Source organism: Macaca nemestrina, chromosome 13, assembly GCF_043159975.1.
Source record: "Macaca nemestrina isolate mMacNem1 chromosome 13, mMacNem.hap1, whole genome shotgun sequence".
Taxonomy (NCBI): Eukaryota; Metazoa; Chordata; class Mammalia; order Primates; family Cercopithecidae; genus Macaca; species Macaca nemestrina.
The window spans coordinates 27,111,611-27,123,348 of record NC_092137.1 but is presented as its reverse complement, the minus strand read 5'-3'; the positions used below and the strand labels follow the sequence as shown (position 1 = coordinate 27,123,348).

Genomic DNA, 11,738 nt, shown 5'->3' with positions numbered 1-11,738 from the left:
CTCACCAAGTGGGAACAGTCCTAATTCGAGGATTTCATGTGTGTGAGAGGCAGGGTCTAGCTCTGTCACCCAGGCGCTGGAGTGCAGTGGTGACATCACTGGTGGTCAAGCATAGTGGTCGAGCTCACTGCAGCCTCGACCTCCCAGTCTCAAGTGATCCTCCCGCCTGAGCCTCCTGGGCAGCTGGGCCCACAGGTGCCACGACATTTGGCTAATTTTTAAATATTTTGTAGAGACGGAGTCTCCCCATGTTGTCCAGGCTGGTCTAGAAAGCCCAGGCTCAAGCCATCCTCCTCTCTCGGACTGTCTGAAAGTGTTGGGATTACAGGGGGATTACAGGCATGAGCAACCATGCCTGGCAGAGGATTTTTTTTTTTTTTTTTTTTGAGACGGAGTTTCACTCTTGTTGCTTGCTGCCCAGGCTGGAGTGCAATGGCAATGGCGTGATCTTGTCTCACTGCAACCTCTATCTCCCGGGTTCAAGTAATTCTCCTGCCTCAGGCCCCCGAGTAGCTGGGATTACAGGCGAACGCCACCACAGGCGCATGCCACCACACCTTTGTATTTTTGGTACAGACGGGATTTCTCCATTTGGTCGGGCTGGTCTCGAACTTCTGAACTTGTGATCCGCCCGCCTCGGCCTCCCAAAGTGCTGGGATTACAGGCGTGAGTCGGATTTCTTTATTAAAGGTTGACCCTCATCAACCTCCACTGGCTCCACCTCCTCCGCGCCCCGGGGCGCCCCGCACAAAGATGGCGAAGTCGGTGCTGGGAGACTGTGCCTCCGCGCCAGGGGTGGAGAACCGAAGCCCCGCCCCGGGGAAGGCGGCCCCGCCGGCTAGTGCTGACTCGTGTCGGTGCTCCTGCGCCTGCGCGGAGGGAGACGCGGGACAGGTGCGCGTGCGCAGTGCGCGTCTGCGAGAGCGACTTAGACGCACTCGAGCTGAACCTCGGCTGCCCGCGGGTGGTCAGGGTTTTGGCAATTCCCCGGTGTGAGAGGGGTCGGGTGTGCTCCCAGCGGCGACGGGGCCGAGTTCACCAGCGGCCGGGGCAGTAGTCGAAGGCCCGGCCCGTTATGTCCTGGGTGCCGTGGTGCGGGCAGTGAACGCGCGCCGGGCGGGATGGGCCGACGCCGGGCGCCAGAGCTGTACCGGGCTCCGTTCCCGTTGTACGCGCTTCAGGTCGACCCCAGCACTGGGCTGCTCATCGCTGCGGGCGGAGGAGGCGCCGCCAAGACAGGCATAAAGAATGGTGTGGTGAGAGCTCAGAGCCACTGGGGCTGGGTCTTGCTGTGGGCTGGCGGCGATTCCAGGGTGGCCGGGGGTCGCGGGGCGGGCCACACTCCAGCTTCGGGCCCTGCCCACTTGTGTTGGGAAGACCCGCTTGCCTGACGCCCCGGCGCGAATTTCAGTCGAGAACTCAGCAGGCAGAGGAGAGGCTTTTAAGGTAAAGTGAAAGCTGCACACAGCTGCAGAGCCGGCAGGAACGCTTCAGCTCCGCCTCGGAGCAGCTCCAGGGCTCTTATCCTGGCCTTTTCCCGGAGGTCTTGCCTGCCCTCTAGCAGCGGCGAGAGTGGTGCCTTTGGGTTTAGGCTAAGTTCCTTCCCTCTTCTGAGCTTCACCCTGTTCTGTAAAATGGAGGTAATAATCCCAGTCCTGCTTAGTGTAGAGATTTGTGAGGCCCAAATGAGAGAAAAAAGACTGGAGAACCCCTTGTGAACTATAACGTGCAGAAGGTAAAGGGGTAAGACATCAGACTGTTCCTAGACGTGCTCTCTGGGCACCCCTGAACTTGCTCATCCGGGTTCCCCCTCCCACAGCACTTTCTGCAGCTAGAGCGGATTAATGGGCGCTTGAGTGCCTCCTTGCTGCACTCCCATGACACAGAGACACGGGCCACCATGAACTTGGCACTGGCTGGTGACATCCTTGCTGCAGGGCAGGATGCCCACTGTCAGCTCCTGCGCTTCCAGGCCCATCAACAGAAAGGCAACAAGGCAGAGAAGGCAGGTAAGGAGCTCTCTCCCTCTCTACCCGCTTGGGGAAAGGGTTGAACGAGTAAGGTCACTCTTATCTTGGTGTCTCTAAAGAAGTGCGTCTGGAAGTAGGGTTTTGGTAGCAAGCTAGAAGCTGTATGGGCACCTGCCATGGAGAGAGGGGCCAGTACTCCTTACTGTAGAAGCCTAGAACCTGGCCAAGTGTTTGTGTTACAGGTTCCAAGGAGCAGGGGCCTCGACAAAGGAAGGGAGCAGCCCCAGCAGAGAAGAAATGTGGAGGTGGAGCGGAAACCCAGCACGAGGGGCTAGAACTCAGGGTAGAGAATTTGCAGGCAGTGCAGACAGACTTCAGCTCCGATCCACTGCAGAAAGTTGTGTGCTTCAACCACGATAATACCCTGCTTGCCACTGGAGGGACAGATGGCTACGTTCGTGTCTGGAAGGTGTGGGTTTGCGGGGTTAGGGAGGATGAATGTCAGTAACAGCAAGACCAAAATTGTGAGAAGCTGAACGTGGCATCTGGGAAACTTGTGAATGAAGCTTGCATTGAGGGGCCATTAGAAGGGAGTGGCGTGGAGATCAGTCACAGTGTACTTGCTGGACACCTGAGTTAACTATGGTGGTGGTTTGGCTACAGGTACCCAGCCTGGAGAAGGTTCTGGAGTTCAAAGCCCACGAAGGGGAGATTGAAGACCTGGCTTTAGGGCCTGATGGCAAGGTGAGGGGGTGGGGGTGGGAGGAGGGTGGAGAAGGAGAGAGGAGGTGCTTACGCTGCTTGCCCAGTGAGTGGATCCCCTAACTGTCCATCCTTGGAATCTTTATTCCTGACTAGTTGGTAACTGTGGGCCGGGACCTTAAGGCCTCTGTGTGGCAGAAGAATCAGCTGGTGACACAGCTGCACTGGCAAGAGAATGGACCCACCTTTTCCAGCACACCTTACCGTTATCAGGCCTGCAGGTGTGAAGACTTTGCGGGGTGGCTGAAAGAGGCATAGCCCAGCTGTGGTGGGGGAGAGGGAAAAGACTGGGGATGGGAGAGCTGGGGAGGAACTTGTTGAGTTTTACCTCAGGTCTGACCAGGGTGCAGGTGGTGCACAAACCTCTGAGGAGGGTTGGGCAGGCCCCAGGAGCTGAATAGCTCCTCATCCGGCCCCCAGGTTTGGGCAGGTTCCAGACCAGCCTGCTGGGCTGCGACTCTTCACAGTACAAATTCCCCACAAGCGCCTGCGCCAGCCCCCTCCCTGCTACCTCACAGCCTGGGATGGCTCCAACTTCTTGCCCCTTCGGACCAAGTCCTGTGGCCATGAAGTTATCTCCTGCCTCAATGTCAGGTGCGAGACATTGCTGCCTTGGCTAGGTGGGGGTCCCTGAGGGAGCTTGGAAAGGAGTCCTGCCTGGGTCCCCGCGGACTGGGATTGGGGTATGAGGGTTGCTGCACAAGCCTCCAGGACAACGAGCACTTTATTGTTTGTTGCAGTGAGTCTGGCACCTTCCTAGGCCTGGGCACGGTCACTGGCTCTGTTGCCATCTACATAGCTTTCTCTCTCCAGGTAATGGGTGGAGGTTGGCATGGCCTTGTCGGTGGACTGTAGGCCTGTGTCTACCCTGAGTGTGCAGGAAGGAGTCTGGCCCGTTCTATAGAGGGAAAACCTGGGGGTGGGGAGCATGCTTTCCAGAAAGACAGTTCCCAGCTAGGCCTTTCCTCACTCGTTTTCCTTCTACCCGCAGTGCCTCTACTACGTGAGGGAGGCCCATGGCATTGTGGTGACGGATGTGGCCTTTCTACCTGAGAAGGGTCGAGGTCCAGAGCTCCTTGGGTCCCATGAAACTGCCCTGTTCTCTGTGGCTGTGGACAGTCGTTGCCAGCTGCATCTGTTGCCCTCACGGCGTGAGTCATTGGGCGGGGCAGGCAGGCACCACCCCACCTTTAACTGGACCACAAACATGCCCCCCGGGGGCTAGGCTCTTGTTTGTGCCACTCCCCCTTTGAAGGGTTCTGGTTTCTAGGCTGGGAAGCCCCTTGGCCTGCTGACCTCTCCCTTTCCCTCCTGCAGGGAGTGTTCCTGTGTGGCTCCTGCTCCTGCTATGTGTCGGGCTTATTGTTGTGACCATCCTGCTGCTCCAGAGTGCCTTTCCAGGTTTCCTTTAGCTTCCCTGCTTCCTGGGAATCAGGAGCCTGGACACTGCCATCTCTAGAGCAGAGTGGAGGCCTGGACTCCCTTTGCTCACTCCATTCGGGTCCACAGCTGAGGCTGCCTGTGATAAGATGAATGGGCACTGCCTTCCCTTCTAGTGAAAAGGCTTGGTTATGGCCCTGCCTGACTCTGGGCCCCAGGAACCCTGCCTTCATCATCTGTGGATCCATCCAGAACAGTGGTGTCTGAAGCCCAGGCCATACTCCCTGCCTCTTTCCTTCTGCCTACTAGAGGCTCGAGAGTTGAGCTTGTCCTTTCTCTAGAAACATGTGAAGATGCCCAAGAGCCTGGAGGCACTGCTGTCCTTCCTGCAGAAACAGTTTCTCCTCCTCCCCTCACAGCCTTGGGGCCAGTTCCCCTTCACATGAAGCCCCTGGCATTTGCTGGGGAAGGGACTGGCCTGGTACTTGCTGCTGGGGCAAAAAGATGACTTGGGTAGTAATCTGGGGGTTCAGATGGGTAGCACTAAGCCAGCCGGCCTAAAGATGCAGTAAGTTCCTAGATAGTCTAACCTTGAGGAAAGGGAAAATGAACCTCAGCCCACTAGGCAGGAAAAGTTGATATTTAATAAACAAGGAAGGAGTGAACTGAGACCCCCAATGGTACTCTTGTCAGCTATTTCTGTCCTCAGAAGGCGAGAGAGCCCAGAGGTCAGGCAGCCCCTCTGGGGGCTGGAAGATGGCTCTGGCGTACTGATGCAAGAGGCGGCTCATGTAGCAGTGCTGCCATGGGAGCAGCCCTTCCAGGAAGCCGACGTGGCCACCCCTGTCTGTGATGAGCAGCGCAACGTAGGGGGAGTGTTGGGCGGCCTGTATGGGAAGGGCTAGGAGAGGGTCAGGGGTCAGAAACGGCCTTTACTGGGAGCCCAGGCTGTCTGTCATGTCCCTCATGGCCCATTTTCCTTGGGGCCAAAGTGTCCTGATTCAGAGTACTCACCACCGACGGGGGAGAAGGGGTCATCTGCTGCATTGAGACAGAGCACAGGGATCCGGATGGCATCTACCTTGGTTCTAGGGCTTGCTGCTTTGTAGTAGGTAACACAGTCTTGATATCCAAAGGCCACAGATGTGTAGCGCTCATCAAACTGGCGGATTGTGCGGGCCTGCAGGTGTTACCGTAGGATAGGCTAAGATGATAAAGAATGAGAAGATAGTGGAAGACTCATTTGGGGGGGCCCAGGGGCATGGCTGAAGATTATACCTGTAGCACAAAGTCTATGTCCACCACCTTTTCAATCACCTTTCTGTTTCTACAAGAGTACATAAGAGTTTGGCTTGACACCTGGACCTGACCCCCTGCCCCCAGGCCCTGTCTTACTATCTCATGTGTGAAGAAGCCCAGAGAGAACTGACCGAGCACTAGGAGAGCTTGGAGTGTCTGCCATCCTACTCTGTCTACTGCCTCCTCCCACTTGCCACGACCCTACCGTTGCACAAGCTGGCAGAGTGCAGCAGTGAGGGGCCGATTGAAGAGCAGTGAGTTGAGTGGGGTTTCCAGGGAGCGGGTGGTCTCGAAGGAATCCCAGCATGCAGACAGAGTCAGTGCTGCCACCAGCCCTGCAGCCTGCCCGGCCTGTGCCAGGTGATTCAGCACCAGTATCCTGTAGAATTGGACAAGGGACCATGAAAGAAGGGTTTGCATTAATGTGAGTTGGGACAGAGGGAGGGGACATGGAGGAGGAAAGGAAGACTGGGCCTCTGGGTTAAGCCTAGGCAATCTTTACCCTCCAAAAGAGATGCCCACGGCTAGCAGTGGAGCTTGGGGATAGCGGTGCTTTATGTGGTTCACGACTGTCTGTAGATCTTCAGTATTGCTGGCACAAAAAGCCCTGTGGGTCTGAGGGCAAATTAGATCATTAGGTAGGGAGGGAGACCGTGGTCAGAAGGTGGAGGGGAAATTGAGGAAGGAGAGGTAGGAGGTAGAGCCCCAGGGCCAAGGATCTCTAAAGGGAGTGGGTGAAGGGCTACTATGAGGAAGGCCGCTACTCACCCGCAGTTCCTCCCCACGGCAGCCCCGGTTGTTAAACACGACAGCCCTGTGGCACCCAGGTACATCTTAGCTAGACCCTTCTTAGCCCCTCTTCCCTTTCAGTAGTCTTCAGAAAGACCCCTGTCCAAAGATTCCCTTCGTGTAGCATTCTTCATATCTATCAGTGTCCAGATTGATTTCTCCCTAGTACACGTTCTCAGATGCCACCCCACTCCGGGGCTGCACCCATCCTTACTGGTAGCCATCCCTCAGAGCTTGGTTAACTAGGTGCAAGATGTATGTCTCCTGGCTACTGCCGGTGATGCCAGGAAGCAGCAGCACAATGGGCTGGGTAGTAGAATCAGGGTCTTGGCTGCTGTCAGGCTGCTTGGCCCAGTCTAGCAGGAGCTGGCCTCCATCTGGTGTTTGGAGGATGTCACTGTGGTTTTGGAGGAAGAGGCACACAAAGATAACGATGTAATTCAAAAGCTTTGTCCTGTGCCCCACCCATAAACGAGTCTCATAACTTCCCATCAGCATCCTCTGAGGGTGTTTTTCATGTAAAACAGTAAGGCTTGACAATGTGGGGTGGGGACATAAAAGATCATGACCTGATGGCCATGCAATTATATGGCCCTTCCATATAACATCCACTCTCATTGTACCCTCAATACAGGGATGTAGATGAGACAGATTACCTACATTTTAAAAGTGGTAAATAGATTTTCCCTAGATACCTGGGGTTTCACGTTCACCCTGTTCTGTCCCTTCTTACCTCTGATAAAAGACTAGGGGCTGAGACTGCAGGAAGACTTGGAAGATGCTTTGTAGTCGCCCCTTAAAACACCACAGCGTTGGGTAGAAAGTCTCCGTGGTGATGGAACAGTGTTGCTCCAGGAAGGCCAGAAACTGTGGCCCAGCCACCAGCCGAGGCCTCTGTAATCACACAACAGTCTGCCCCACTTCCCTGACTTTTGCACCAAGCTAATGAGGCACCCAACACCAGAGGGTGAGAGGGCCCCTCTCCAGAGGACAGCCGGGAGGACCCTGCTTTGTCTGCACGTGAGATACTCAGCACAGCTCAGTTGAATGGCCAAGTCTCTATAATACACTCCAGCTAGAGCCCCTAAAAACCCAGTCTTGGAGTGTCACTGCCCAGAATTGACCCTGAACTGGGAGCTGCTGAGTTGACTGAGTGCTGACTTTCCCGCTCAGCCTATCCATGCCCCAAACCCATTTTGGAGACAGCAGGTAATGTAAATAGCCAGGTTCAGTGGTGTGTGCCTGTGGTCCCAGCCACTTGGGAGGCTGAGGTGGGAGGATCGCTTGAGCCCAGGAGTTCAAGGCTGCAGTGAGCTATGATAGCACCATGGTTCGCTAGCCTGGGCGACAGTGAGACCCTGTCAATAAATAAGTGCCCAGCTGATCCCCTGCAGAAAAAGTCGGGGTTCTGGGCAGGGGCTGAAGAAATGCAGCACCATTCAATCTTCAACCTTTACTTTGCAGTTGAAAATGAAGCCGACTGGGCGCAGTGGCTCGTGCCTGTAATCCCAGCACTTTGGGAGGCTGAGGCGGGTGGATCATGAGGTCAAGAGATGGAGACCATCCTGGCCAACATAGTGAGACCCTGATTCTACTAAAAATACAAAAATTAGCCAGGCATGGTGGTGCATGCTTATAGTCTCAGCTACTCAGGAGGCTGAGGTAGGAGAATCGCCTCTGCATTCCAGTCTGATGACAGAGCAAAACACTGTCTTTTTTTTTGAGACAGAATCTCTCTCTGTCACCCAGGCTGGAGTGCAGTGGCGCGATCTTGGCTCACTGCAAGCTCCACCTCCTGGGTTCACGCCATTCTACTGCCTCAGCCTCCCAAGTAGCTGGGACTACAGGCACCCACCAGGCCGGCCTAATTTTTTGTATTTTTAGCAGAGACGGGGTTTCACCATGTTAGCCAGGATGGTCTCAATCTCCTGACCTCTTGATCCGCCCGCCTTGGCCTCCCAAAGTGGTGAGATTACAGGCATGAGCCACCGCGCCTGGCCTAAGGGGCTTCTTTCTACCAGGGACCTTATCTTCTCTTACTTGTGGGGCCCCTGCTGTTAGATTGTGCTTTAAAGGAAGAACAGCCCTAATGTGAATTGATGTTTTTCTTCCTTCGTGCCAGCCAGGGGGAAGGTGACAAGGATGAAATAACAGGGACAGATGAGGTCAGTGGGCACTGAGCCCTGACTTTCAGCTTCTGTGCTGTATTCTGGACAGACCTCAAGTGAATGAGAGAGCCTAGCCACGTAGAAGGCATGTGAAGGAGGAGTATGCCATAGGTTCAAGAATAGAAACTGCATATCTGCAATGAGTCCTAAGGAACATGAAGACCAGGTTTCTATCTCCAGTATAGTCCCCATACTCTACAGGGGCAAATGGCAGAGAGGCCAAGTTGATAGTGCAACTGTTGGGAGATGTGACTTTCAACCCTAGTCCTTAAGCCCTGGAATTATGACAGCTGTCAGTCGTGTGCAGGCACTGGACTAAGCCCAAGCTTATGAGATATTTTATAAGTGAAGAAGTTATGACTGACAGATGTTAAGTGGTTTGTCCAGTTACACAGCAAGCAAAACAAAATTACTAACTATGACATTACCACCAGTACTTGTAGGTAAGATTTGTTGAGTGCTCATTAAGCTCCAGGCATTGTGCTAAGCACACAAATTTTGTCTTGTGATTTTCACAATGGTTTCATGAAATAGGTTGTATTTGAATGCTGAATAACTTGTCAAAGGTCAGAAGCATGCCAGAACTAGTTAGTGGCAGAGCAGGAGATTCAAACCCAGGTCTCTCTGACTCTAGAGCCTGCACTGCCTAGTCACTGTTGTGTATTGCCTCCTAATTGCCAAGATTTTGAGTTGCTATCCATTTTTTTTTTTTTTTTCCTTGAGACGGAGTTTTGCTCTGACACCCAGGCTGGAGTGCAGTGGTGTCATCTCAGCTCACCACAACCTCTGCCTCCTGGGTTCAAGCGATTCTCCTGCCTCAGGCTTCCGAGTAGCTGGGATTATAGGCATGTGCCACCATGCCCGGCTAATTTTTGTATTTTTAGTAGAGACGGGGTTTCTTCATGTTGGTCAGGCTGGTCTCGAACTCCCGATCTCAGGCGATCCTCACACCTCTGCTTCCCAAAGTGTTGGGATTACAGGCGTGAGCCACCGTGCCCGGCCCTAAGGAAGACATTTAGTAAACAATAAATGCTAATGTAGAAAGCTCTGAAAATATGGAAAAGTCTCGGTAACACTAAAGGCTCCTGTAGACCTTTTTAAAGGACTGGAACCAGTAGGTGTCTTGTTAGACTCAGCTACCTAGAACAGAGTTTAATGAAGATGAAAATATTTGGCTTTTCCTGGATATGTAAATTATGTATTTATCTAAATTTCAGTGAGAAAAATCTCCAAATTCATCAAAATCAACCTCTTCAAACTTTCTCATCACACTATATGGAGAGCCTGGAACATAAAACAGGGCTGAATGAGCAAGGACAGTTAGGGTCATCCATCAGTTCTGGGCTAGGCCAGTTTCTGGCCTCAGCCAGCCCTTAAGGGAAGGGAGGCCCTACTAAGCTATTTAGGGGGTGGGTGGTGGTGGGAGTTAGCCATGACCCCACAGACCTCTGGTTCCTTCCTTCAGTGCAGCTGAAAGACTCAGCTAAACCACCTAAAAAGGAACGCAAAGTGTGCACATATCTGACACCTCAGGATGCCTTCCAACCCACTTTTCCCAAATGCTTGTCCACATCATAGAGAGCAGCACCCTCCGGTGCCCAAAAGGCCCAGGTGGCATGGGGAGCACATGGGATGCAGAGGCACTAGGGAGGCAGAGCCGATTCTCCATTCGGTGGGAGCAAATTTCATCTGTGGGGAAGCCCAACCATTCCAGCTCCCACCAAGGGCTCAAGCCCGTGTCTGGAAGCTGCCCCTACACCCAAACCCGCCCGCCAGAGCACTGGACCCGCACCCACCTGAAGGACACATGCCCAGTAGTAGCCCAAGTAGAGGGCAACGGCAAGAGCCAAGGGCAGAGAAAAGGTGTCTGCCCAGGTGCCATTCTGGGGGCTCAGGAAGGAGTTCAGCATCTTGTGTTGGGGGCTTCCGACCCTCAGGCTCCTGGCTGGCCCCGGCTCGCCGGCCGCCTGCCATAGGCAGCCTGTGCAGGTCCTGTCCCCGCTGCCGGCCGTTCGCGCTGCCCGCCCCGCCCACCGCCGGTGCCGGCGGCTAGGCGGCGAGAGGCGGTGCTAGTTGGTCGCTGGGCTGGGCGGCTGCGCCTAGTGTCCCGCGCGGAAGTAACTCGAGCGACCTGCGAATGGCCTCCCGCCCTCCCCCGCCTTCTGCTTCCCCTCCGCGGTTCCTGGCTATGGAGCCCGGGACAAGCGGCCTCCCCCAGCTGCCATCTTGGTGCGCGGCATCTCCAGCTCCATCAACCTCTTCCCCAGCGACGCCCTGAGTCCAGCAGCCTGGCCAGAGCCCCTCAGGCACTCGCAGTCAGTCACACACAGGACACAGCTACTCCCACGGTGACGTTCTGCTCTGTCACAGACTACAGTCATTCACAGTGACCCTCACCAGTCACTGTCCGACTGTGACACCCCACACTGTCACACAGCTTTCAGATGCTCAGTGTTGGCATTGCACACACATGCAGCTTCCTGCAGTGTCACTCTGTGTTGTCTCATACAGTCCCTGCCACACAGTCCTCGAACAGTAGATAATTTGCTCACCACCCGCTCTGTACCAGGCACTTGATGCAGACCCCGCCCCCCATGTTACTGTCCCTGTCTTCATTGAAATATGGGAGGTCGTCTACTAAGAATAATGACTTTCAACCTTGACTGCAGATCGGAATCATCTACGATTTTTAAAACTGCCAGTGCCCAGGCCCTACCCCCGATACAGTTGGTCTGGAGAGGAGCCTAGGTATCAGTATACCGTAAAGCTTATAGGAGGTTCACAAGTCATCAGGGCTTAACAGAGTCCACACAAGGGAAGTACCAGTTGTCATGGGAGCACTGTGGGGGTGCCCGGACTTCATGGGAGGGTGTTCTAGCAGATGGGGCAGCATAGGCAAAAGCCTGGAGGTGAAGGATGTCTTAAGGGAACAGAAAGAAATTTGGTGTGGCTGGAACATGTGGGTGGTCAAGGACCACATAATTGCTGCAGTTTATCCTAGGTCAGAGGAAAGCCATCGCAGGGTTTTAAGAAGGAAAGAGTGACATGAGTTATGTTTTAGGAGAATCATTCAGTTGCTGGGAGAATAGATTGGAGGAGGAGGAAAGTAAAAGCAAAGAGGCCACTGGGAGGCTGCTAACAGAACACCAGGCTCAAAAGATGCCTGGACTGGAGTATACCCAGGAGAGGAGTGAAGAGCTTCAAGATCAGAGGCACAATTGATAGAACCTGGTGGTAGACTGGAGGCAGGGGAAGAAGGAGGAACACGGATGGCCCCCAGGTTTCCGACTGCACAGACATAAAGTGCCCATCCCTGGGATAGGGAAACAGAGGAGAGGAAGATTTGAAGAGGAAGATGATGCATTTAGAC

At 54.2% G+C, this 11,738-nt stretch overlaps 2 protein-coding genes across 3 annotated transcripts; one reads left to right on the top strand and one right to left on the bottom strand.

Annotated features, from left to right (window-relative positions):
- The first annotated feature begins 895 nt into the window (after positions 1 to 895).
- On the top strand, positions 896 to 4,783 carry LOC105479764 (prolactin regulatory element binding). Of its 2 annotated transcripts, XM_011737999.2 has the most exons (9): positions 899 to 1,256; positions 1,820 to 2,009; positions 2,213 to 2,439; positions 2,634 to 2,714; positions 2,829 to 2,953; positions 3,153 to 3,326; positions 3,473 to 3,545; positions 3,724 to 3,883; positions 4,050 to 4,783. In XM_011737999.2, the coding sequence occupies exons 1-9, from the start codon at positions 1,122 to 1,124 to the stop codon at positions 4,142 to 4,144; spliced, it is 1,260 nt and encodes a 419-aa protein (XP_011736301.1). In that variant the 5' UTR covers positions 899 to 1,121; the 3' UTR covers positions 4,145 to 4,783. The 2 variants fall into 2 exon arrangements, with proteins under 2 accessions (XP_024647972.1, XP_011736301.1); XM_024792204.2 differs by lacking the exon at positions 3,724 to 3,883 and having other exon boundaries at positions 896 to 1,256.
- On the bottom strand, positions 4,738 to 10,516 carry LOC105479763 (abhydrolase domain containing 1). The gene is made up of 9 exons (XM_011737998.2): positions 10,165 to 10,516; positions 6,934 to 7,094; positions 6,415 to 6,597; positions 6,180 to 6,225; positions 5,914 to 6,026; positions 5,617 to 5,790; positions 5,391 to 5,439; positions 5,127 to 5,292; positions 4,738 to 5,013 (listed from the first exon to the last, which is right to left on the bottom strand). The coding sequence occupies exons 1-9, from the start codon at positions 10,276 to 10,278 to the stop codon at positions 4,802 to 4,804; spliced, it is 1,218 nt and encodes a 405-aa protein (XP_011736300.2). The 5' UTR covers positions 10,279 to 10,516; the 3' UTR covers positions 4,738 to 4,801.
- Between the last annotated feature and the right edge of the window lie 1,222 nt (positions 10,517 to 11,738).

Coding starts and splice junctions, on each gene's coding strand:
- LOC105479764 (XM_011737999.2), top strand. CDS start 1,122: ATGGGCCGACGCCGGGCGCCAGAGCTGTACCGGGCTCCGTTCCCGTTG. Junction 2,010..2,212: donor CAACAAGGCAGAGAAGGCAG/GTAAGGAGCTCT, acceptor TTTGTGTTACAG/GTTCCAAGGAGCAGGGGCCT. Junction 3,884..4,049: donor GCATCTGTTGCCCTCACGGC/GTGAGTCATTGG, acceptor TCCCTCCTGCAG/GGAGTGTTCCTGTGTGGCTC.
- LOC105479763 (XM_011737998.2), bottom strand. CDS start 10,278: ATGCTGAACTCCTTCCTGAGCCCCCAGAATGGCACCTGGGCAGACACC. Junction 6,598..6,933: donor CCCCTAGTCTTTTATCAGAG/GTAAGAAGGGAC, acceptor CCAAAACCACAG/TGACATCCTCCAAACACCAG. Junction 5,791..5,913: donor GTGGGCATCTCTTTTGGAGG/GTAAAGATTGCC, acceptor CCAATTCTACAG/GATACTGGTGCTGAATCACC.